Raw genomic sequence first — 27054 nt, forward strand, 5'->3', positions numbered from 1 at the left:
GGAAAATGGAATGGAATGGAATGGAAATAGAATTTCCTTCCAACTTAAGAAAGTAAAGACTCTTGAAACATGATAGTTCAAAAGGATCCTTTTATTAAACAGAAGTGATAGCAACCCAGTTAAAGTAAGAGCTGAATTCCCTTAGGCAAGACAAGTAGGATTAAAGCAGTATAGACCCCTCCCTTTAAGTCAGAATGCAGATTTTAGCCAATACACAAGTGTGAAGATGTTTTCTTTACTAGTTTCCCTGAGAACCCTTTCTCTGGACATCTTCTCCAGCCCTTCACAGACAAGGCAAGCTTGGAAGAAGAGCAGAGAAATGCTTTAGGTAGAAATTGTAGAGTAGAAATTAGAAGGCCTGAAAACTATTTTATTTCTCTGATTGAGGAAAATATAGATATAAAGTGGAAATTTCTTTACACACTTTCTTTATTTACTTTTTAAAATTTTGGTGTGAAGTACATACCAAAATAAAAACAATCCCAAACTGAAACCTCAGACAGCTGTCCTGCTGAACACTAAGAGGGATGAAGATTTGCCTCCTCAGCTGAGAGCCGGTCAAACATGGCATTTCACATCATTCCGGCATTCTCACAGAGAGGATCAGGCAACCAGGCTGGTGCTTGGTTCCCACAGCTTCCTCCTGGCCTCTTTTCCTGCTCTCTTTCTCTCTCACGCACACTTTAAGCTGCTGTCAGTAGGAACAAGTGCCAGCATTATTTTTTATAGGGTGACACGTTCAGTAGCTGTTGCTGAACAGCAAATTCCTCTGAATGACTTTTAGCAAAAATTATTGAGCTGAAAGGAAAGGGAGCTGCAAGTATTCCAGTCATTCAACAATTTCCCATTTTGAAAAATAGATATGATTTTCTTTGACATACTATTCTTTGACATATTATTTGGCATACTGTCTAAATGGAAAGAATACCTCCTTTCAAATAAAAGAACCATTAACAATTCTTCCAATATCATAATGGTGTTACATCTCATGATTTTACATTTATTCTGCCCGTAAGATGCTCCTTTGTGTTGAGGTCTGGCCTCAGAAGAATAATGTAGCATTTGGGGATGAAGATGCAGCCCAGCAGACCAGCACTGGAGGCCAGGATGGAGAAGACCTGCACAGCCACCATGGATTTCCCTTTGGTGCTCAGGTAGGTGGGCACAAAAGTCACCCAGACACTGCAGAAGACCAGCATGCTGAAGGTGATCAGCTTGGCTTCGTTGAAGGCCCCAGGCAGGTTCCTGGCCAGGAAAGCCACCGTGAAGCAGATGGCAGCCAGGAAGCCCATGTAGCTGAGGGTGACGTAGAACATGACAACGGCCCCTTCGTTGCATTGCAGGATGATCTCTCCAGGCTGGGAGTAGAGGTCAGAGTCAGGGAAGGGGGGAGAAACTCCCAGCCAGATGAAGCAGATGATAATTTGGACAGCAGAACAAGAAAGGATGATGGAGTTGGCCAAGCTCTTCCCCAACCATCTCTTCACTCGGTTTCCTGGTTTTGTGGCCAGGAAGGCCAGCACCACTGTGATGGTTTTGGCCAAGAGAGAAGAAACAGCAACTGAGAAGATGAGGCTGAAGACTGTTTGTCGGAGAAGGCAGGTGGCTTTCCTTGGTTGACCAATGAAGAGAGAAGGAGACAAGAAGCAAAGCAGAAGGGAGACCAGGAGGATGTAGGAGAGGTCCCTGTTGTTGGCTTTGACAAGGGGAGTTTCTCGGTATTTAATGAAGATGATTAAAACAAGGGCTGAGTTTAGGAAGAAGAGAAGGGCAAAAGAGACCAGGATGATGCCCAGATGTTCTTCATAAGACAGGAAGGTTATAACTTTGGGGATACACTGAACTCGGTCCTTATTTGGATATTTATCATCTGGGCACTTGGTGCATTTTTCGGTATCTGAGAAAAGGAAAAAATATTTCTTTAAAATTCTGCCTTAAAATGTAAAAAAAAATATAGCTAAGTCTGTGAAGTTGGAGGAAGTCCTAGGATAATAATTATTTCTGTCTAATGTGAAAAATCCTAACAGGAACCTATTGTTGTGGCCCCGCCCTCTGAGCCTGTCCCATCGGAGGAAGAAAGCTCCGAGCATGAGGAAGAGGAGTCAGCCAGGCCTCCCTCTCCAGGCCCCTCCCCTCTGGCATTGTCTCAGGTGCCGGCCGAGGGAGAGGAGATTAGCAGGGAGACAGGTGGCTCGGATCAGAGTGACAAAGAAACATCATTCCTGGACGCACGCCTCCGAAGGCGTGATAAACGTTTGCAGCAGCTTAGGAGGCATGCTAGGGATTAGAACTGAGTCACTGGACCACACCCCAGAGACTATATAATAGAGGGTAGTGGTCAGTGATCCTTGTGACGAACAAAAGTAAACCTTGGATAGTCACTAAAGCCTCGTTCGGAACTGCGGAGAGAGATATTATTTCTGCTTGGACTTTTTGCACGTTAAGTACCTTATCTTTCTGTTTGTGAAAATAAAGGCATTTGGCAGACGGTGGGTCTATCGCTGCCAAGTGGGAGATAAGACCTGGGTGCGTTCCAAAGTGTTTCCTTAACCCTCGGCTGGCTGTGTTTGTGTGTGTGTGGGTACGGGGACAGATCATCTATATTATTAGAAGTAAAGAACGAATCAGATCATATTTCTAGGCAAACATCCTGAGTCCTGCCTCCCACTTGGTACTTCATAATATACTGGATTTTAGGATACCATCTTTTGAAATCTAGCTCACTGGCAGAAAAAGTTTGTCCTGCAAATAATCCAGAATGGATACTGAAAAGAAAAGGTAACATAACAATCCACACCGTCTCATTCTGGACCAGCAGCACCTTCTCAGTGATCCTCCAAAGGAACCCAGGTAGAACCCAATAATTAATTAATTGCAAGAAGGCTTTCAGGAGGTGAACCTAAAAGTCTACTTTTGGTCAATCATGGGCCGGGGATCTTTCTTTCCTAATTGACCAAGTTGAAAAGAAAAGTTAATATGGATGCAATGATGTGTTCATCATTGAGCGAACAGCGGTGCTCCCCAATTATGTTTAGTTATGTCAGCATTTAGTTATGTCCACACAGGTGTGAGCAGAGGCTTTTCCTTCTGGTGCGCAAGTGCAGGACTATTTTAAAGTTTTAGGTTAAAGGCTGAGAGTTTCCTATAAAAAGGGGCTGTCAGCAGGGAACTACCAAGTAGTGGGAAATAAATGTAGCTGCTGGAAGTCTGGCTCCTCATCTGTGTTCCCACGTACAACATTCCATTGGCAATGAAGGAGGGAATGCTGGGCTCTGAGCCAATACAGAGAAGTGCTGTATAAATACTGTTACTATAAGTGCTGTATAGCGTACCACTATAAACTGATTCACCGGCCCGGAAAGACTTTGGGACATGCCGATGCTCTCAGCAGATGTCCCCTGCCTGACTTATTGGATAATTGGGCATTCCTATTCTCCTTATTGACTGCCTGGACTCTGGCCTCATGACTTCTGCCATGCCACTGTGACAAGGCACTCAGCTAAAAATGCAACGTTCAAAACACTTTTGAACTGGGTTTGAAGGGGATGGCCAAAGGACCCGTTTGGGACAGAGTTTAAGTCATTTGCAATTTGACATCATGAAATATTGGCACAAGGGGGTTGTTTATTGTGGGGGGACCAGGTAATTATACCCCCAAGTCTAAGGTGTTCTGTACTAAATGCATTGCATGAGGGACATCCGGGGATTGTCCGGATGAAAGCCCTGGCTTGTAGTTTTGTGTGGTGGCCCAATATGGATGAAGAGATACAGGAATGGGTAGCAAAGTGCCAACCCTGCCAGGAATCATGGCCCGCTCCCCCTAAAGCACCCATCCAAGAGTGGAACCGCCCAAGAGCTTCCTGGTTGAGTATCCACATTGATTTTGCTGGGCCCTTCCATGGCCAAACATTCTCAGTGGCCGTGGATGCCTATTCCAAGTGGATGGAAATCATCCTTATGGGCACCACTACTGCGGACGCAGTAATCAAAGTACTCCACAAACTATTCACAACTCACAGCCTGTCAGATGTCCTCGTTTCGGACAATGGCCCATAATTTATGGCCAGCCAATTTGAGGGGTTCCTGGCAGAATTGGGAATATGCTATGTCCTCATTGCACCTTTTCATCCAGCCACTAACGGACTGGCTGAAAGGTCTGTCAGATCTGTTAAGGAGGCATTGGGCAGGTTGGTACCAGGTGATTGTCAAGAGTGGGTAGACAAATTCCTCTTGTACCAACACATAACACCCAGTGTGGTCACAGGCAGAAGCCCAGCAAAGCTTTTGATGGGACACAGGCTTCAATCAGTCTTAGACCGCCTGCACCCAAATTATGCCCCCGAAACAACAAAAGAAATGCAGAACTGCACCAGTTCCTTTAGCATTGGGGACCTGGTTCACTCACAAAACTTTGCTGAAAGATTCCTATGGCTACCTGGCAAAAGAGAAAAAATCACAGGCCCCAAGTCGTATATAGTTAGGCTAAATGACGGGCGCCAATGTGGGCAGCACATAGACCAACTACATAACTGCCTCAGTCCAAACAACAAAAGTCTAGAAATTGAATAACAAGAACTTAATTCTAATCCCTTCCTAGCAGACTCAAGCCCAATGGAACCGGAGAACACACCCGAAGAACCGGGAATCCAGTGATGCTCCTCCAGCGAACCGGTTCCTGTAGAGTCCAAGGCCCTGCCCAAAAGTTTCCAGGACTTTCCATGGGTGGAGCAAGAGGCAGCAGCAGGTACAACCTCTCCGCCTGCTGCCGCCATGCCAACTGAACCGCGCAGGTCAAATAGAGCTAGTAAGCGGCCCGCCTACCTGCGCAACTAATATATGAGATAGACTCATTACATGCAAAGCGAGATAGTTCAAGCCTTGATTTGTCATAATTGTGATGATTATGGCTTACAGCTCATGAAAACCCCAAATTCACAATCTCAGAAAATTAGAATATTACATTAAATCAATAAAACAAAGATTGTACATAGAACAATATCGGACCTCTGAAAAGTATAAGCATGCATATGTACTCAGTATTTGGTTTGGGCACCTTTTGCATCAATTACTGCCTCAATGTGGTGTGGCATGGATGCTATCAGCCTGTGGCACTGCTGAGGTGTTATGGAAGACCAGGATGCTTCAATAGCGGCCTTCAGCTCTTCTGCATTGTTCAGTCTCATGTCTCTCATCTTTCTCTTGGCAATGCCCCACAGATTCTCTATGGGGTTCAGGTCAGGAGAGTTTTTTGGCCAATCAAGCACAGTAATTCCATGGTCATTGAACCAGGTTTTGGTACTTTTGGCAGTGTGGGCAGGTGCCAAGTCCTCCTGGAAAATGAAGTCAGCATCCCCATAAAGCTCATCTGCAGAAGGAAGCATGAAGTGCTCCAAAATCTCCTGGTAGACAGCTGCGTTGACCCTGGACTTAATGAAGCACAGTGGACCAACACCAGCAGATGGCTCCCCAAATCAACACAGACTGTGGAAACTTCACACTGGACTTCAAGCATCTTGCAGTTTGTGTCTCTCCATTCTTCCTTCAGACTCTGGGTCCTTGGTTTCCAAATGAGATGCAAAAGTTGCTCTCATCAGAAAAGAGGACTTTGGACCACTGAGCAAGAGACCAGTTCTTTTTGTCTTTAGCCCAGGTAAGACGCTTCTGACGTTGTTTGTTGTTCAGGAGCAGCTTGACAAAGAATACGACATTTGAAGCCCATGTCCAGGATCCGTCTGTGTGTGGTGGCTCTTGATGCACTGACTCCAACCTCAGTCCACTCCTTGTGAAAGTCTCCAACACTTTTGAATGGCCTTTTCCTGACAATCCTCTCCAGGCTGTGGTCATCCCTGCTGCTTGTGCACCTTTTTCTTCCACACTTTTCCCTTCCACATAACTTTCTATTAATGTGCTTTGATACAGCACTTTGGGAACATCCAACTTATTTTGCAATTACCTTTTGAGGCTTTCCCTCCTTATGGAGGGTGTCAATGATGGTTTTCTGCACAACTGTCAGGTCAGCAGTCTTTCCCATGATTGTGATTCCTACTAAACCAGACTGAGAGACCATTTAAATGCTCAGGAACCCTTTGCAGGTGTTATGGCTTAATTAGCTGATTAGAGTGGGACACTGTGAGCCTAGAATATTGAACCTTTTCACAATATTCTAATTTTCTGAGATTGTAAATTTGGGTTTTTCATGAGCTGTAAGCCATAATCATCAAAATTATGACAAATCAAGGCTTGAACTATCTTGCTTTGCATGTAATGAGTCTATCTCATATATTAGTTTCACCTTTTAAGTTGCATTACTGAAATAAATGAACTTTTGCACAATATTCTAATTTTTCGAGTTTCACGTGTAGTTCCTAAATAAAGATCGGTTGTCTGAAGCCTGTCTCCAGTCTCTTCAATCCACCTATCTAACACTATGCTTCTCTGAAACCTGGTTAAATGAATCAATTGATGATAGCAGCCTGCATATCCCAGGGTTTCAGATTCAAGATCAGACAGAATTGCAGAAACATCTGGTAAAAAGAAGGGAGGAGGCTTATGCTTATATATCAACAACAGCTGGTCTCAGGATATAACTATAATATATAAATTCTGTAACAAAATCTTAGTGTCAGATCCCTAAAAGTGATACTGCCATTCAAGTGAAGGAAGGGGGGACTTGGATTCGATTTACTAGCATGGCCTGTGTCATCAGATATTTTACAACCTATATCCTGGCGCCAAGGAGGCCTGAGATTCCCTTTACCTGCAGGAATTTATATGATAGCCATGTGGGTTGTCTCACTTTAAAGGGAAGTGGTGGGAATGCATGTTTGTTCGGGTTCTCAAAGGAAATAGTAAAGAAAACATCTTCACACTTGTGTATTGGCTGAAATCTGCATTCTGACCTGAAGGGAGGGGTCTCTACCACTTTAATCCTACTGCTTTGCCTAAGGGCATTCAGATTGTGCTTTAGCTGGATGGTTTTCACTTCTGCTTAATAAAAGAATCCTTTTGAACCACCACGTTTCAAGAATTCGTACTTTCTTAAGTTGGAAGGAGAGGCGATCCTTACACTTAGAGACATTAATTATCAACTGCAAACCATATTATTCTTGTGAATTTTCCTCATTTCTTCTAATTGCTGTTTATGTCCCATCACAAACCAGTGTAAACAAGGTATTACGAACTCTAGCTGACCAAATAATGGAGGCTGAAGCCAAATACCCTGATTCACTGGCCATTATTTTGGGAGATTTAAATAAGGCAAACTTAAGGAAAGAGCTACCAAAATACTTTCAGCATGTCAATTGTCCCACTAGTGTGGGAATGCAGTAGCCATAGTACATGTATAGACCAGTTTAACTGGTTGGACACTTGTATGGAGCTTAGCATTGAAATAATCAAACTATGAAAAGCGGGTTCATATGGATACTCTCTGAAGGGCCCTATTCATTCTCTCTTTGTTTTTAACATAGGACGTGCCTGCAAAAGTAAAGATATCTCCTTGTATAAACATCCTGGGATACAAAGTAAAGATATCTCCTTGTATAAACATCCTGGGATACAAAGTAAAAATATCTCTTATCTCTTTGTAAACACATTCCTCTAGAATCAGATAAACAGAGATGGGCCTCTCGCCTGGTAGTATCTGGTACCAAGCAGCCAGAGTTAGGTTTTGCTTTGTATCTTTACCATTGTTTCCCTATCTCTTGTGTGTAATATGAGATGTGTGGCCATAATAACGCCTTCTGATGACGCTGTATTTGGGTAACTAATAAAAGAGATTGTAGCTCTTTGTTTGCTGCTCTCTCATCCCGAGAAAACACTTGTCCTGTGTTTTCCTAAACTGGAACCCCCATGAGAAGCCCGCCAGAATGAAATCAACATCTGGTGACCCCGACGTGATTCATGGATCGAGCACGTCTCTTGGCACCCTCATACTCATTCGGCTGGAAGAGCCTCTGCAAACCAGGGCCGGTCGTCTGCGAACGAAGCACCCTCCCATAAATCGTGAGTATGGGGGCAGAATTCTCTAGTTCTCCCAGGTTACGTACCTCCACAAACTTAGAGAATTGGCCAAGTCCTCAATTATTGTTTTTAAAAAAGATAACGGGAAAGTCCTGCCCATGAAAAGAATTTGATTTACCTTCTAAAAAACTTTTGGCAATAAAAGGGCTCTTTAAAAGTGAATCTGTGGAAGCAGATGGGAACATGCCTCCACAAACCTCCCCAGCCCTAAAAATTTTTTTGCACTCTGGAGATTAGTTATAGAGTGTTTTATGATACATTAAAAAATAAATAAATAAAAGCCTTCAGGACACTGTTAATAGTTCCTTTTCAGACTTTGTTGAGAGATTGCTCTCACGTTAAATCACCCACGCAGACGCACGGCATGAAATTAAACATCAGCTCATTCTGAAGGAGTCAGTTACACCCCCACTAAGCAGAATTTAAAGAAACAGTTAGACAAAAAAAGGGGGATGGATAGAATAAATTGCTGAAATGCTTTCAGTGTGTCTGCCGGCTGCAATTTTGCAAGCTTCTTCTGAATGTGCTTAACAAGCCTTCAGAAAAATGCTTGTTTCTGGCAAGCGTCAACAAGCCTTCTCTAACATAAAGAAAGAAAGCTAAAAAACAACACCACTTAAAAGCTATTGTTGGGCTGGGAAAAAATCTTAATTTGGCAGATATGATTAAAGTGTGTCAGGATCATCGTATAGATGACGTCTTAATTGGAGCACAAAAAATACAACCTAATTGGCTTTTTGAAAATACAAAATGATTTATGTGTAAATGAATTGCACATTGCCCCAGAGAAAATACAGCTCCTTATCTGTATGTGCAATCTCTTTCTGCTCCGGCTTTTAAAGTTACCCAAAGTTAAATTTGCAACAATTACTGGGTACTATTAATTGGGACTGCTCATATTTCTCTTTACCTATGCATTTACTTAGTCCATTATTTGAGTTATTGACTAAAAGAAAAAAGCCAGGAGATTTAATTCTGTTTTAGAACAGCAAAAAGTACATTGCTTTATTTGTCTCATTACCATCTAAAAATGTTTTACCCTTTATTTAAGCTATTGCTGAAATTATAACCTTGGGACGTAATCCAGACTGTCGAAGAAATGGAACTGATCTAATAAATGTTATTCTTTCTATCTCAAAATCTGACTTTTACTTTTGTCTTCGGAATGGTTCATCTCTTCAGTGTGCTCTAACTGACTATGTAAGCTGTATTTCATATCATTTGCCTAAAGATCCTAGGTTTACTTGCTTAATGATTTTCTCCAGAGGAGCCATTGCTTACAAGGATACTCATGACGACGTCTGGAAAGAATCTTACACTAATTGTCTGCGACTATCTTAGCTTTCACACTTTTTCTCAACAAGCTTTTAATTTGATCTCTGACTCTCAGTATGTTTCTCAGGCTGAAAAAATAAATAAATAAATTGTTTATTGTTCTTCCCACCCGGGGTTTAGCAGGAAATAAAATTAGAGCCTGTCTAAATGGGAAGACTCAGATAATTTGAACTAATCAACTTGAAGTGATTTCTGTTTAAAAATATTTTGTTGATGTACATCTATAATGATAGTGTGTGGAATTGATATGCTTGGCTGGCCAGCAAAAAATTGACTGGGTTTGAACTTGAAACTGTGGAAAACCGGGCAATGGTTATGGGCCCATATCACCTTTTGTGATTATGACTATTGCCTGAATTTTTTCACTGTTTTGGGAATAAACTAGTTCATTGAAATAATTTGAATGACTGATTCGCATGAAGGATGTATTATACAAAAGGTCTGATTGCAGTACAGATGTGAATGGGTGTGTATTGGATTGCATGAAATGTAATTTTGTGTATAAGCATTTTTTTTTTCTTTTCTCTCCCTGCCCTCCGAGGAGAAGGGAGGCTTGGTCTGTTTTAAAAAAATTTTTCCTTTCCCTCACCCCCTCCTTTTTTTCCCTGGGAGATGAGAGGCACGAAAGGGGGGGGGGGGCTACTTTGTACTTTTAACCATTTTTTTTCTCTCAGAGAACCAGCCAGAGAAAGGCGGGAGTGAAAGGGTGATATCTGATACCTGCCTTTGCAGAGCACTGAACGGCTCAGAATGCAATTTTGATTTTTTTCCTTCTGAACATTTTTGACTTTTTAAATACTTTCATACCCAATTCTATTTCAGAGTATTGACTCAAAATACTCCTTAATGTTTTTATGTCTACGTGCATTTTGCATACTTAACAAATGGCATGTTTGTTCTTTGTTTGTCTGTTGTTTATTTGTTTTTTTTTGTTTGTCAGCAGCAAAAACTGCTGCCATTTTTAGGAATTATCACAGAGATGAGTTAGAAATTACAATATGTAGACAGAGAGATAAAATACTTAGGACATTTAATTAATGAAAGAAGTAACACCTGAAGAGTTGAGGAAATTTTTAGGATTGACTGGATATTGTAGGCTGTGAATAGATAATTGTGCTATTTTGAATAAAGACTGGTATGCAAAGAACCCAGTGTTACAGGGAATGTAAGAAGGAGTTGAATTGTTTAAGAGAAAGTTGGTTTGCACAGACGGGCTGGCTTGGAAGTCAGAATGGCAGTGAGAGAAGGACTTGAATGTTTAGTGTTATAAGGAGATTTGTTTATTGGAAGGTTATAGATGTTGTGGGTAGCGGAGACAGAGATTGGAAGAGGGAAATGACAAAGCTGCAACTGCGCTCATGGTTATATCTTCCATCACACCATGGGACAGTCATGCCTATTTTTATCAAAATAAAAAGCATTAGCGAAACAATTTGGTCTCACGGCAGCTGAAGCGACTGCCATCATACAACAATGTCCTACCTGTAGTCAACAAGCTCATTCTATCCCTATGGGTGTTAACCCTAGAGGACTTAAAGCTTGTGAAATTTGGCAAATGGATGTAACTCAGTACCCATCCTTTGCCCCATGGAAATATTTGCATGTTTCCTTGGATACTTATTCAGGATTTATTATTGGCATTCCCTAAAAGGGGGGAAGCAGGATTTATTATTGGCATTCCCTAAAAGGGGGGAAGCAACCAAACATGTAATAAATCATTGTATTCGGACTTCTGCATCGATGGGACGCCCAATTGAACTTAAAACTGACAATGGATCTGCTACACCAGTACTGCCTTTGCAGACTTTTGTAACAAGTGGTCCATCACACATAAATTTGGCTTATAAAATTGAAAGAGGAAAAATGCCTCAGCCTCCCAGCCATGCAAAACAAACTCAATCTTTGTTTATATACTTTGAACTTTCTTAACCTGACTGGACAGCCTCCCACATCGGCTGCGACCCGTCATTTTTCTGCTTATCCATCAGCTGCCCTAAAACCAAAGGTCTATTTCCACCAACAACCTGATCCTGCATGGAGAGGACCTGCTGACCTTATTACCTGGGGCCATGGATATGCTGCTGTCCAGGACAATGATCGCATCATTTGGATCCCCAAAAGACACGTAAGACCATTTCATTTACAACAAAAAGAAGGAGAAACCCCTGGTGCTGAGATTTAAGAGAAAAAACATCTTGCTAAGTCCTCCCGGCAACAGACTCTTAACGCAAGGTGGTGACCATCAGCTTTGCAGAACTACACCGGAAGTTGGTCCCCTGCGCACAGCGGAAGATTCATCAGGAGGAAAATACCTTCACATTGTACATATACATTTTAACACTTTCTTACACATACTAATGTTAGTAGAATTGTTTTTCTGATTTTGCTAGTAATTTTGTTTCACACGTATAAGTGACTATGATTTGTTTATGGCCTTGGACATTGTTAGCTTTGGGACTCTCAAGTGACCATGTAAGAACGCTCCTGCCACAAACGCATTGTCTATGCACAAGGTCCTTATTTTCTACCTAAGTCTACTCCAACACCTAAGGTTCCCATATTGACATTTCCAGCTGAGGGGGGAGTGGATAAGGACAATGGGCCTCTGTAACAATTGCATAAAAGAGACTATATATCATGGATTCTGGAATTAAGTCACAATCTTGCATCTATTGCCCCTACATCTCATGATCCTTCTTGTCAGCAGCCTCTACATTCAATCATGATGGGACAGTAATAAAAGACATTCAAATAGCTGCTAATCGGACAAACTCCACTACTCCTATTTCCTAAACCACATCCATCACTGACACCAGGTGGCTCATTAAAAACTCAGATATCCAGAGGCATCTTGCCCAATCTCGGGTGGCAATGAACTATTGGGATCTTCATTTATTAAATAACTGGACAGTATATATGTTCAACGAGACTATCAAGGTGCTGAAGCTGATGAATAAAGAACTGGCTGAAATCAGAGAGGTAGTCCTACAAAACCGATATGCCTTAGCTAAAGGAGGCGATTGTGCCCTTATACATTCACGTTGTTGTACTTATGTATCTGATTATCAGTATAACATCACTCACACCATAGAACATATGGAAAACATGATCAAAAAACAATCCTTTATCATCCAATGGATCTGGTGCCATTGACATCTGGGCTGCTCTTTGGTCATGGCTCCCGGATGGTTCTTGGTTAAAATCAATTATGCCAACTATTGTATCTATAATTGTACTGCTTGTTTTGCTTTGTTGCTGTATCCTATGTCTCCCCTCCCTTCTGCAAATATGCAAAGGTTTTATTCCCTCCAATAGGAAGGACGTCCTGATAAGTGAAACCAAAGCCCTTCTGGAACTGGAGGAACAAATCAGGTGTGGTCAGAGAAGGTGCTCGGGACTTACAAGATAGGGCTTCCAAGATAACTCATAGGTTACAAACTCCTGACATGTGGTTTTCTTGGGTGTCTGGATTCGGATGGATTTACAATTTGTATGAGCAATTTGTGGAAATGTATAGCTGAAATACACCTCATAAACTTGATGGCCTACCTCGCTTGACATCTCCTGGCCACTTTTCCACTAACTTTGTTCACCGTAATAAAAGGATGGGTGAGCTAAAAACATTTGCAGAAACCAGATGGCTGAAGAACATATTGTCTACTGTACTCATGATCATTGCTTTGCTTATTTCTGTATGTTGTAGTATTCAATATATTCCTGCTTTGTTTGCTATGATGATAGACATGTTTCCCAGGCATAAAGAGAACATCATAATAACAACACAGCTGAACCCTGTTGCAAAAAACAAAAACAGAGGAAATGTGGGAATGCAGTAGCCATAGTACATGTATAGACCAGTTTAACTGGTTGGACACTTGTATGGAGCTTAGCATTGAAATAATCAAACTATGAAAAGCGGGTTCATATGGATACTCTCTGAAGGGCCCTATTCATTCTCTCTTTGTTTTTAACATAGGACGTGCCTGCAAAAGTAAAGATATCTCCTTGTATAAACATCCTGGGATACAAAGTAAAGATATCTCCTTGTATAAACATCCTGGGATACAAAGTAAAAATATCTCTTATCTCTTTGTAAACACATTCCTCTAGAATCAGATAAACAGAGATGGGCCTCTCGCCTGGTAGTATCTGGTACCAAGCAGCCAGAGTTAGGTTTTGCTTTGTATCTTTACCATTGTTTCCCTATCTCTTGTGTGTAATATGAGATGTGTGGCCATAATAACGCCTTCTGATGACGCTGTATTTGGGTAACTAATAAAAGAGATTGTAGCTCTTTGTTTGCTGCTCTCTCATCCCGAGAAAACACTTGTCCTGTGTTTTCCTAAACTGGAACCCCCATGAGAAGCCCGCCAGAATGAAATCAACACACTAGAGGCAAGAGTACTTTAGACCATTGCTACACAACACTAAAAGATGCTTATTGGTCCTTACCACGAGCAGCTGTGGGACCCTCTGATCATTGCATGATTCACCTTGTACCTGCTTACAGGCAAAGACTTAAAACCACAAAACCAACCATTAAATCAGTGAAGACCTGGACGGAGGAGGCAGAGTTGAAGCTACAGGCCTGCCTTGATTGGAATGTTTTTGAAAGTACCTCTGCAGACTTAGATGAACTCACAGAGACTGTAACATCATATGTCAGCTTCTGTGAAGACCTATGTGTACCCACCAGGAACTTGCAAATATATAGTAACAACAAACCTTGGTTCACAGCTACGTTGTTCCAAAGAGGAAACCTACAGAAAAGGTGATAAAATGCTGTACAATCAGGCCAGAAATGTATTAACAAGGGCGATCAGAGCAGCAAAAAGAAGCTACTCTGAAAAGCTAAAGAATCAGTTCTCAACAAATGAACCAGCAAACATGTGGAAAACTCTTAAAAATATCACCGGTTATGGCAAATCTCCTTCCCAGGCTGAAGCAACTTCCCAGCAACTGGCAGATGACCTGAAGGTGTTTTACTGCAAGTTTGAAAGGAAAGGAAAGGAAAGGAAAGGAAAGGAAAGGAAAGGAAAGGAAAGGAAAGGAAAGGAAAGGAAAGGAAAGGAAAGGAAAGGAAACTACAGCCACCTACTGTATCTCCATAACCCCCATCTCAGACACACCAACAACAGCCAAGCCTCCTACAACTGACCCCATCCCATTGGGTTCACAACAGTGGTGAAATCTAAAACTTGTTACTACCAGTTCTGTGGGCATGGCTTGGGGGGGTAATGTGACTGGGTGGGCATGGCCAATTTTTTTTTAACTTTTAAAACCATTTTTTTGTAAAATGGTAAAAAATGCTTTCAAAAGCCTCTTACAATCCCAACTGAGTTGCCTGATTGGCAGAGGCTTTTTAAAAGCCTCTGCTGATCAGGCAACTCAGCTGGGATCGTCAGAGGCTCTTTAAAGCTTTTAAGAGCTTTAAAAAGCCTTTGATGATCCCAGCCGAACTGCACGATCAGCAGAGGCTTTTTTTTTTTTTACTTTTAAAAGCATTTTTTCTGCCAAAGAGGTGGAAGTAAAAATGCTTTTAAAAACTAAAAAAAAAAAAAAAGCCTCTGATGATTGCAGGGCTCACCTGGGCGGGGGGGGGGGGGGGGGGGGCAGGGATTTTCTCCGAACCACCCGCCGTCATTGCTACTGGATCAGGCGATCCGGTCCAAACCGGGAGCATTTCACCCCTGGTTCACAACTCCTAGTGATCACAGAATAGGAAGTGCAAGACCTATTTCATAGACAAAAGCCAGGAAAAGCTCCAGGCCCAGACAAGATAACTCCTTCTTGCTTAAAAGTCAGTGCTGACCAATTGGCTCCCATCTTCATCTGAATCTTCAATAAATCGCTAGAGATTGCTATGTTCCTTCTTGCTTCAAACGCTCTACTATCATCCCAGTGCCGAAGAAGCCCACCATCAAGGAACTGAATGACTACAGACCAGTTGCTCTAACATCTGTAGCCATGAAAACCTTTGAAAGGCTAGTGCTGTCTCACTTGAAAACCATCACGGATCTGCCATTAGATCCCCTGCAATTTGCATACCGAGCAAATAGATCAACAGATGATGCTGTTAATATGGCTCTGCACTACATCCTACAACATCTTGAATCTCCAAAGACCTACGCAAGGGTCCTCTTTGTAGACTTTAATTCAGCATTCAACACCATCATTCCAGACACTCTTCTAACTAAGCTAAACCAGCTACAGGTACCTGAACACACTTGCAAGTGGATCATAAGCTTCCTAACAAACAGGAAGCAGCAGGTGAAACTAACCAGAATCACATCAGATACCTGTACAATTAGCACAGGGGCCCCCCAAGGCTGTGTGCTCTCCCCACTTATCTTCTCTCCGTATACCAATGACTGCATCTCTAACGATCCATCTGTTAAACTACTGAAGTTCACAGATGACACAACAGTGATTGATCGGTCTCATTCGAGACAATGATGAATCCTCATACAGACGGGAGGTTGAACAACTAGCCTCTTGGTGCGACCGGAACAATCTGGAACTGAACACACTCAAAACTGTAGAAATGGTGGTAGACTTTAGGAGAAACCCTCCCATACTTCCACTTCTTACAATACTAGACAACACAGAATCAACAGTAGAGACCTTCAAAATTCTAGGTTCTACTCAGGCGCCAACTCAGAAAGCTCAAACTGCCCAAGGAGCTGCTGATCCAGTTCTACAGAAGAATTACTGAGTCTGTCATCTGCACCTCTATCACTGTCTGGTTTGGTTCTGCAACCCAACCAGACAGACACAGACTTCAGAGGATAATTAGAACTGCAGAAAAAACAATGGCTACCAACCTGCCTTCCATTGAAGACCTGCATACTGCACAAGTGAAAAAGAGGGCTGGGAAAATATTTACAGACCCCTCACATCCTGGACATAAATTGTTTCAACTCCTACCCTCAAAACGACACTATAGAGCACTGCACACCAGAACAACTAGACACAAGAATAGTTTTTTCCCCATGCCATCACTCTGCCAAACAAATAATTCCCTCAACACTGTCAAACTATTCACTAAGTCTGCATTACTATTAATCTCATCGTATCCCACCACCCATCTCCTTCCACTTATGACTGTATGAGTGTAACTTTGTTGTTTGTATCCTTACGATTTATATTGATATTGTTTCCTGATTGCTTATTTGTACCCTATGACTATCATTAAGTGTTGTACCTTATGATTCTTGATGAACATATCTTTTCTTTTATGTACACTGAGAGCATATGCACCAAGACAAATTCCCCATTTATCTGTACTTACTTCCTTTGTTTATGTTCAGGTTTATACCTATACCTGTTATCTTGTATATGTTTGACAAATAAATAAATAAATAAATAAATAAATAAATAAGTATCCATAACAATCCAAATCACCTCATTGTGGACCAGGAACACCTTCTCAGGCATCCTCAAGGGGAGGCCTATGTAGAACCCATTGCAATCCTTTCATGAGGTAGACCTGAGACAATTCAAAGAACTCAGATGTTTCTAGAAAGGTAAAATTAGGCATACACATCCAAAATATAAAGCAGAAGAAATATTTTCTCTGCTATTAGTAAAGCTTGCCCAATCTGCCACCCCCTCCTCCCATCCCTTCCGAGCCCCTCCTTCTAAGTCTTGTTGATTTACTTCCTTTTAGATAAGAAATTGTACAGGTTAAAAGTAAAAAACCAGGTGAGTTTCAATCTGTCTTTTAACTTGCACTTTCATGAAAATGTTCTGGAGGGATCCAGTTCCACAAAGTCCTCAGTGTGACCCACCTTCCTGAGTGGAGAAGGTCCCCTCCGGACAAGGAATGCAGTCATAGCAGCAAACTGGCTCTCCTTCTCGAGCCCTCTTGACAAATCCAGGATGGCAACTTTCCACACATTTGGACTGAGGCAGAGACTGAGCAGAAAAACAAGGAATGCCAAAGAAAATGTGTTAGGACTCTCCGTCCATGGAAAATGGAGGTAGAAGCAGGGATGGATTCTACTTACCTTTACCACCGGTTCTCAATGGGATTGGGATTGCTTCGCTTGTGTGCCGCCTTGCTTCTGCGCATGCGCAGATTGCTGATGACGACATCCGGGGTGCTGGGCGGGGCCTCCCGCCGGTTTTACTACCGGTTCTTGCAAACTGCTCCGAACTAAGGGCAACTCACCACTGGGTAGAAGTGAACTAACCAAAATAGTCTCTAGGTGTCATTGAGGCAAATATGAAATCCCTGACTCCTTCCAAACAGATGTAAGAGATATAACTACTGGCAGATTCTTCTTTTAGTTCCTGCCTTTTGCTTTTGGCATCTAACATTGCAATAAAGGATTTTTCTACTTAATAAAATCTGCAGGGATGGAACTGAGAAAAGATTTAAGCATTCAGTGACAACCAGGGGGTTCCTCATGCCCTTAAAACACACATCTCCCCTCTTCATGGAGCCTCCCAAGCAGTCTAAGAAAACAATCTGGTTTCTGTTCCCCAGATTCAATTCTCAGTGATGGTCAACCACCTTTGGGGACTAGGCTGAGCCCACTTGAAATGGGTCCACAGGCTTTGGAAAACAGAGAAAAGGCACCAAACTTTCACCCACCTTATTTAGCAACTTTAGTTGAGAAAGAGCATCTTGGTTGATAATAAGTCTCTGGCTTTCAAAATATGCCAGAATCTCTTCCATGACATCCTCCTTGGGGAGAACCAACAAGCTGTCAATGCCCAGATCTGCTGTTATCTCTCCATTTTGGTCCAAGTACACTTTTCTCTCAGAAATATTGCAAAACTCATTCTTCTCCAGAAAGGGATGAAACTAAGATTGAAACATCCATGAATTTTTAAAGCACAAAACTTCATTACTTATCCCACATTTGAATCTTTCTTCTACGGTTCTCTTACTTGACAAAAATGAGCCCTATTTTGAAAATAAGCCCTAGCATGATTTTACCTGTGCACCTAATATAAGCCTTACCCACAAAATAAGCCCTAGTTAAGTGTCGGGTTTCCAAGTAACACCCCCAACGAAATCAAACTCCAAGGCTTGAAGTTCCCCAAAGCTAACTTTTAGTAAAGGTGTCATATTGGCACATCTGGGAAAACCCAAATCTGAGAGCTTTCAGGTTTTCCTCACCCAAAAGAATGTTCAAGATCTTGCCCACATCACCCACATGTCCACCATGTCTCCAATCATATCCAGTCCGTAGCAGAAGACATCCTCCTCCTCTTCTTGTCACATCTGCCGGGCACCTTGGCCTTGACTTTCTACAAATAATTTTATTATGGCTACAACTTACTTCCCTTTGTGCTATTCCCCCTCCCAACTACCCACGGTAGGGTTGTGGCAGGCCTGGAGCCTGAAGGCACACAGGAAAATATGGCTTCCAGGCCTGACAGGTGGCCTCCCCTCAGAAAAAATATGGGTCCTGAAAAGAGAATAATGAGAAGAGGAGTTAATCAGTTCTAACCACCCTTCTCCCTTTGGCTTGTCCAGGTATTTATCATGGAATTGTTTAATTAGCCTGTCTGCTTTTACATTCCAGCTTTTGACCCAAGTGGCTTCAGATAAAGGGTACTCTTTCCAGTGTATCAGATATTGTAATTGCCCTCTGTATAGTCTGGAATCTAATATTTTCTTGACTTCATAATGGGTCTCTCCTTGTACTACCATGGGAGGAGGAGGTGGTTGGGTTTGGGGTCTTAGACTAGACCCAACCAAAGGTTTTAGTAAGCTACAATGAAATACCGGATCTATTTTCCGTAATATGCGAGGGAAACTCAATTGGACTGTCACCGGGTTTATTTATTTATTTATTTATTTATTTATTTATTTATTTATTTATTTATTTATTTATTTATTATTTATTTATTTATTTATTTATTTATTTATTTATTTATTTATTTATTTATTTATTGGTTCGATTTATATGCCGCCCTTCTCTGGAGACTCAGGGTGGCTTACAATGTGTTAAGCAATAGCCTTCATATTTTTGTATATACCTGCTTAGTAGGGCTTTTGGCCCCCCCTAAGCGGTGTTCTTTTTTATACAAAGTCAGCTTATTGCCCCCATAATCCGGGTCCTCATTTTACCTACCTTGGAAGGATGGAAGGCTAAGTCAACCTTGAGCCTGGTGAGATTTGAACTTGCAATAATTGCAGGCAGCTGGCAGCTAAGTGCTTTTAACAGTGCTTTAGTCTGCTGCTCCACCAAAGCTTCACTATAGGGAATGGACCTAGGAATTTGGAGCCCAATTTCTTCCTAAGCAGTCTCAACTTTATGTATTTTGTGGATAGGAAAACCTTATCTCCCACTCAGAAGGGGGGTTGAAGCGAGCAGTGCTTGTCTCTTGTTTTTTATATTCCTCTGCGGCTTGAGAGATGCCTTTTTTGTATTCTCCCACCCCTTTTTTAATGACTCCATCCATTCTCTTAAAGACATGGATGAGGGGGGTTCTCTAGGAAGTTCTGGCATTGGGACAAATTCCATGCTGCTGGTGACTTGAAAAGGAGTGAGTCCAGTGCTACTGTGCACCGCATTGTTGTATGCCACTTCTGCAAACAGTAATAGGTCTGCCCAGTTCTCTTGCTGGTAATCCACATAGCATCTGATGTATTGTTCCACCATGGCATTCACACGTTCCACAGCTCCATTTGTGCTTGGATGGGAAGCCGAGCTGAATCCTTGTGTGGATCCCATGGACCTCAGGAACTCACTCCAGAACTTGGCTGTGAATTGGACTCCTCGATCCGAAATGATGCAGTGGGGGGCTCCATGCAGTCGGTAGATGTGTTTGATGAATAGTTTTGTTAGCTTCTTTGAGGATGGTAGTCCAGAGCATGCAGTGAAATGGGCTTGCTTTGAAAAGAGATCAATAACAGTCCAAATTACCGTATTTTCCCCACTTTCTGGGAGCTCGACTATGAAATCCATTGCGATTTCCTCCCAAGGTCTGCTGTGGCTTGCCACTTGTTGAAGAAGTCCTGGCAGTTTGCCTGGTCTTGTCTTCATCGCTGCGCATGTGGCACAACTTTTAACGTAGTCTTCCACCTCTGCTTTCATTTTTGGCCACCAAAATTGTCTCCTTGTGAGGTGCAGAGTTTTCAGGAATCCAAAGTGGCCTGCAAGTTTAGAGTTGTGGCTGTGTTGGAGCACCTCAAGTCTTAGGCTGACCGCAATGTACAATTTGGATCCTTTCTATACCAGTCCATCCCTCATTAGTTAGGGCGTCTTTGTTGTCATTGAGCCAAGGGTCTGCAGGCAGCGCTGCCTTTAGCTGTACCGTTAATCCATCTCGACCTAGGTCAGGTGGTTGTCGGCTAATAGGTTTTTTCCTGCCGGTATGTACTACAGTTCGAATTTAAAGTGCCTGAAGTATTGAGCCCAATGGACCTGCTTGGGGGACAATTTTCTGGGGGTCTTTAGGGCCTCAAGGTTTTTGTGATCAGTCCAGACCTTGAAAGGCACCTTACATAGAGAGAAGGGGGAGAGAGTGATAAAGAGAGGAGGAAAGAGGGGGAGAGAGATACATGGAGAGAGATGAGGAGGAGAGAGGAGGGAGAGAGAGAGACACACAGAGATACAGAGAGAGGGGGAAGAGAGATATACATGGAGAGAAGGAGGGAGGGAAGGAAAGGGGGAGATACAGAGAGGGGGGGAGACGGAGGACAGAGATACATGGAGAGAGAGAGTAAGAGGGGGAGAGAGAGATACAGAGAGAGCATGAGAGGGGAGAGAGACAGACACATAGAGAGATACAGAGAGAGGGGGGAAGAGAAATACATGGAGAGAGAGGGGGAGGGAGAGAGGGGGAAAGGGGGAGAGGGAGGGGGAGAGAGATACAGAGAGGGGGGAGAGAGAGAAAAATACAGAGGGGGAGAGAGAGGGGGAGGAAGAGGGAGAGAGAGATATATACAGAGAGAGGGAGAGGGGGGAACATCATTTGACATTATTTTAGATGTCAAAAGGGTTTTGTGGCTCCAGGTGTTTTTTAACAACTGGTTCTCTGCCCTAATGACCGGCTGGGTAGGCATGGCTAGGGGGGATCATATGACTGGGTGAGAGTGAGTGACATTGAATTGGCCATGCCCATCCAGGTTTTGTGGCTCCTGGTGTTTTCTTTTCTGTGGGAAAGGGGTCCAAATGGCTCTTTGAGTGTTTAAGGTTGCAGACCCCTGGACTAGTGGTTAAGGCACTGGGCTATGAAGCAAGAGGCTGTGAGTTCAAATAGAGCCTTGGTCATGAAAACCAGTTGGATGATTTTGGGCCAATCACTCTCTCTCAGTCCAACTTACCTTACAGGGTTGTTGCTGTTGTGGGGAAAATGAACACAACTACTCCTTGGTGCTCAGCCTGGGACCTTACTCCTCTTTTACTCCTCTGGAAAGGGGAGAATCGAAATTCCTAGGAGCCATATTTCAGGTGGTGCCCTGCATCCCAAATGTAGCCATAAGGAGGGAGGCAGGACTAGCCAAAATCAAAACAGGTGCTTAGATTTACATTTTTGCACCTTGCTTAAAACTTCTCTTTTCCACTACAGGTTTCAGTTCTCTCCTTACAGAAGACAATTTTGAATCAGGAGAGTTCAGGGCCATCTTACGAAAACTCCCGTATCCTGGCTTCTCCAGGGAGGGGCTTTTAATGATGGGGGATGAGTTAGTGCACTTAGTGAACTCAAATAAGGGATCAAAGATCTGGAAATCCAACGAGATCAGGCTGCTCTTCCCAAGAATGTTCATTTGAGCAGACAAACTCCCCCTTTTAAAGCAGCGAAATATTTATATTGAATAATCATGTCAAAAATCCAAAGGGCATTAACCTTAGCGCACTGCAACACGATTCTCACAGCAGTTTTGGAAGGCCGATACAAAGAAATAGTGTATGAACTGAGACTGGGTCCCTGTGGACAAGGGGCCACTGAATCTGTAGCTCATGTCCTGTTAGGCTGCATCTGCTATCAGGACTCACGGATTCACTTTATAACGCCTCTCCTGATAAAATATCTGGGAAATACGGACCTCTTTTATTTGCAACTATTATTATCAGATCAGCACCAAGTAGTTTCTCTGAATGGGGCCAAATTCTGCTCTGCTGTACGCAAACTCTAACTGCCCATTGACTTTATTTTTTTTTCTCTATTACTGTTTTAAATGCTTTTATTTCTAATGCTGGTGTGTGACTGTAATAAAAACTGATTGATTGAAGGAGGAAGATATGTTGGATCCATTTGCCATCTTGAGTTATTTGTAAATAAATAAATACATATTTGTGAAAATGATCTCAAAATCGTACTTGATGGCAACTGAAAATGGGTCCTGAGAGAAGACAAGGAGAAGATTATGACAGCAGCTTCTCCAACTTACAAACTCTCTTAGTGACGAGGGAGGATACAACACTCCTCTGACAGCTGAAAGAGGTTAGCCAGAAACTTCAGATCTGCTCCCTGTTTGTTCTGCCCCAGCTCCGGATTCCCGAGGATATAGACACACACCAACGGTCCTTATCAAATTTATTAAGTAGCAAGAATAAACCAAAGTCCGGCAAAGGTTGGCAACCAGCCCAGAAAGCAAGATACAATAAGACTTTTCCAAAAATGCTCTGATGATAATTACAAGTTGTTTCTAGCAAGAAACTTACTAACGGCATGTGACTTAAATAGGCTAAGGGAGTGGCCAATTATCCTCAAGCCCTACTCTCGAGGAGACCTCCTCCTCCTGAGTAGCCACTCCTGCCTTTTGGCAGCCCTGCGTGCTCGAGCATTGAGGAGAGGCTCCTCCACTTCGCTCTCTCCACTTGAAGGAGCCTCTGGAGATTCTGAAGGCCCTGGCTGAGTCTCTGCCTCTGGCACCACATCCTCTTCAGCCTCCTCGCTGTCCGACGCGAGCGCCGGCTGCGCCAGCTGCTGGCACAACACCACACCAGCCTCCTCATCGTCAGGATCAGCCACAATCTGCACAGGCCTCTGGCGGGCCACAACACTGTTATTCCAGAGTGTCAGACATGAGTAATTCGATGGTCCAAATCTGTTGACCTTTTTTGTTGAGATGGTTCCCCTCCTTCTCCCCTGAATTCCTTCTCCAAAAGAACCAAGATAAATGGATCCATATTGAGACCCCATACCTGCCACGGCTGCAGCCTTAGAGCCCCCAAGATCTTTTCTCTCTTCTTCCTTCTCCTTCTCATTCTGGAGGAATAGGCAGCACTCAAGGCCTGGGCCAGAGTCTTCATGATACTATAAGCATGGAGGTAAATTGGGATCTGGAAGCTCTTCCTTTTCCTTTGGGTCTCCAGTGGGGCTATTTGGATGCATCTTTTGCGGCCTTTGACAGAAAAGATGGGCTTTGAAAGAGAACAACGAAAATATTGACCTTCAGATCCATTTTCCACAAAGAAATAGGGTTCAAAGGCATCATCCTTTGGCCTTTCTTTTGCCAGAAAAGCAAAGTTCCAAATACTATGGATGTATTTGAGAAGTCTGTGCTTTTTTATATTGTACACTCCAAAATTTGTGATGATCCAGACTTTCCCTTCAATGGGTCCTGGAAAACGCATAAGTGCTAAATGGAAAGGAAGAATTCTTTCTCTAAGGGAAACAAATTCTATGAAGTGAATAAAGACGTTGACTTGTCTCCACTTAGAGAGGGCCTCCCTGAGGGGTGCTGCATGTCCACTTGTTGAGAATCGTTGTGATATAACCACACATATTCCATTCCTAACAAGCATAGGAGGGAAAGTCCTCATGAAATATTCTCCCTTCTCTGTGTCTGAAGCAAAAAGACCAATTAAGGTCCATCTGAAATGGAGGAGCAGTTGGACAATTGCTGGATAGTGGAATCCTTCTTTGGGTTCCATCAGGTGGAAAAAGGGGAATTGACTTTTATCGCTCAGAGCCCCTGAAGCAATTTCAATACTGATCTAAAAAGGTACAGAAGAATGCTCTGTTATTTGGATCAACTCCAAAATATGGGTTATTGACAAATCCACAACTCCTAATACAAATTGTCAGTTGTACAATCCAAGAAGTCTTTAATTGAAAATTTCTCTGTTTTAACAGACACAATTTTGGGAGACTGCCAGTTTTAATAGGTTTTATTTTAAATAAATAGTTATAAACCTTGAATTTATACAAAGAAGAAATTATGTAAATTCACAATTCATCTCCGAGGGCAGCAACTGAAGTCTTTTTATCCACCTCAAAGATTCTCCTCAGATGCTGTGATTCAGTTTTTCCATTAGTGACATTTATTAAATGCCAAACATCAGCCTGATATAAGAATTCATGGGTTACCTTGGCTTTATTTTCTTTAATAATTGGGGATAAGGAAGCTGGATGGAGACCTATGATTTTTTAAATTTTAGCTCTAGATTCACTCTTGTCTGGGCTTTAACTGAGCTCCTTTGATGATGAGGGATCCAAGATTCAGTCTCAGAGAAAACTAACCCAGGTAAGGAAAGGTGTTACTTGCTCTCCTGGATTACCATCAAATAGGCATCTATGGCTATGATGTTGTTTTCCAAAGACCATAAATTTTCAATTTGATTTATTAATAATCAGACAATTACTATGACAGAAAGCACCAGATTTTCTTAATAGCCTACAAAATCCAAATTATGAATATGATAATAATATCACATTATCAGGGTGTTTCGATATGTATTTATTACAATAGACCAGGGGTCTGCAACCTTAAACACTCAAACAGCCATTTGGACCCATTTCCCACAGAAAAGAAAACACCGGGAGCCACAAAACCTGGGTAGGCGTGGCCAACTCAACCTCACTCACTTCCATCAGTCACATGACCCCCTAGTCATGCCTACCCAGATGGTCATTAGGGCAGAGAACCAATTGTTAAAAAACACTGGAAACCACAAAACCCTTTTGACCTCTCTCTCTCTCTCTCTCCCCCTCCCTCCCCCCTCCTCTCTCCCCCTCTCTCTGTATCTCTCTGTCTCTGCCCTGGCCACTTCTCCATCCCCCACTGTTGCCCTTACCTTCTCAGGCCAGGCGAGGAGTGATGTGGGGGCAGGGAGGGCGAGGGGCAGGGCCAGCCAGTGGTGGGATTACCCGACAGGGACCCACAGCAGTGGGCCCAAAGAGCTACATGCAGCTCTGGAGCCGCAGGTTGCTGACACCTGCCATAGACATATGTACTTCAGGATCCTTCATTAGTGCAGGCAAGTCATTAATATCTAGAGTGAATAACAAGGGTTCAAATATGCACCCTTCTCTTCCTCCTTGGTAAGTATCGATCCTTCTTCTCATGGCTCCATTGAGCCCCAACCTCCCTCTCAAACAAGGACCTGGAGAAAGGCCTTGGATCAGAGCCAACAGTAAGCTCCATTTTAAGGGCAATCAATTTCTCCCAAAATATTTCTCCTTTCACTGTGCCAAAAGCTGCACTATCATCTGTAAAGCCAAACAACCATGGTTTACCCAGTTGACATATTTTGTGATTAGATATTTCAAGCCAAATTTTAATTTGTGCATTATTTATTACAAAAAATTATATACCATTTAACTCTACCTAAAACCTTCTTGTTCTTCTGCAAGTAAGGGACTTTTGTTCTACCCTCTCTCAAATTTACCTAAGAGGAATATGACATATATTTTAGCTGCAGGATCTCTTAGATTAGAGGAACTGGCCTGCAATTGCTAGAGACCTTTTCATTCCATTTTTTATATGTATAGACAGTACTATTGACAACGTGAATCCACTTGGATAAGGCAGATATTACTGATATGTGAAAATGAACATGTTAATTTAGGAGGACCTCAAAACCTGGATATTTTTTTAAATAGTCAAGATATTCAGTAGAATATCCTCTACAGGGACCTTATGGCTCTTCAGGCCTTTAATGGTGAATTTGAACATGAACATAGTAGACTAAAACATAGTTGACATGTTCACTAATATTCTGAAAAACACCTCATGAATTCCAGAAGATATTGCACCTATTGCTCATCCACCACCACCACACACACTTTACCAGAGGGAGAAAAACACACACAAACCTGTGGGACTTTGTAGGTGTCTGCTAATGTTGACATCTGGATGGAGATGTCCCTTCTAGCTCCATCAATAAGAGCCAGGAGGTTCTCCTTCCTTCCACAGCCATAGTTGGGGACATTGGCTTCTCCAGTGGAGAGCATGTCCAGCAAGGCATCTGAAGTGCCAAATGTGTTCAAATAGTTGTCATGGATGTTGTAGCCCAGTGTGAGATTGTGCAGGAGCTGGGGATTCTTGTTGACCACTTGAATGGTGAAAAGTAATTGTAGGACATTATGAATAGGATAACGATCCCTATTGTAAAACAATGTTCATGTTATTTTAGTCTTTACTTTTTTAATATATAATCCTCCACAAGCCTACTGAGCCTTAGGCCAAGAATGATTGAAAACCAATGATCAATTACACAAATATGGAAGTGCGCTGAGGAGAGGGAACTACAATTATTTCAATCACTACTTAAACAAAGTTCAGTATTCAAGGGATGAACTCAGGATTGAACTGGGAAGGGAAAATAATCTGCATTTCCTTCAATTTTTTTTTTATCAACCCCATTTTTGGATTTCAGTCTCTTCCACAAAATTAGACAAAAGAGGGAAGCCATGGAAATCAAAATCATTCAGGAAATTAGACCGGTCCTGTGGTATAAAAGTAAGTGAAATAAGAAGAAAAGAAGGAGAGCGTTAGATTTA

The 27054-nt window shown here is 42.4% G+C and overlaps 1 protein-coding gene across 1 annotated transcript; it reads right to left on the minus strand.

Moving 5' to 3' along the window:
* Positions 1-986: 986 nt before the first annotated feature.
* Positions 987-20051, minus strand: LOC139318735 (vomeronasal type-2 receptor 26-like). The gene is made up of 3 exons (XM_070946314.1): positions 19887-20051; positions 17148-17268; positions 987-1897 (listed from the first exon to the last, which is right to left on the minus strand). The coding sequence occupies exons 1-3, from the start codon at positions 20049-20051 to the stop codon at positions 987-989; spliced, it is 1197 nt and encodes a 398-aa protein (XP_070802415.1).
* Between the last annotated feature and the right edge of the window lie 7003 nt (positions 20052-27054).

Source organism: Pituophis catenifer, unplaced genomic scaffold, assembly GCF_029215685.1.
Source record: "Pituophis catenifer annectens isolate HBS135680 unplaced genomic scaffold, rPitCat1.0.hap2 SCAF_6, whole genome shotgun sequence".
NCBI lineage: Eukaryota > Metazoa > Chordata > Lepidosauria > Squamata > Colubridae > Pituophis > Pituophis catenifer.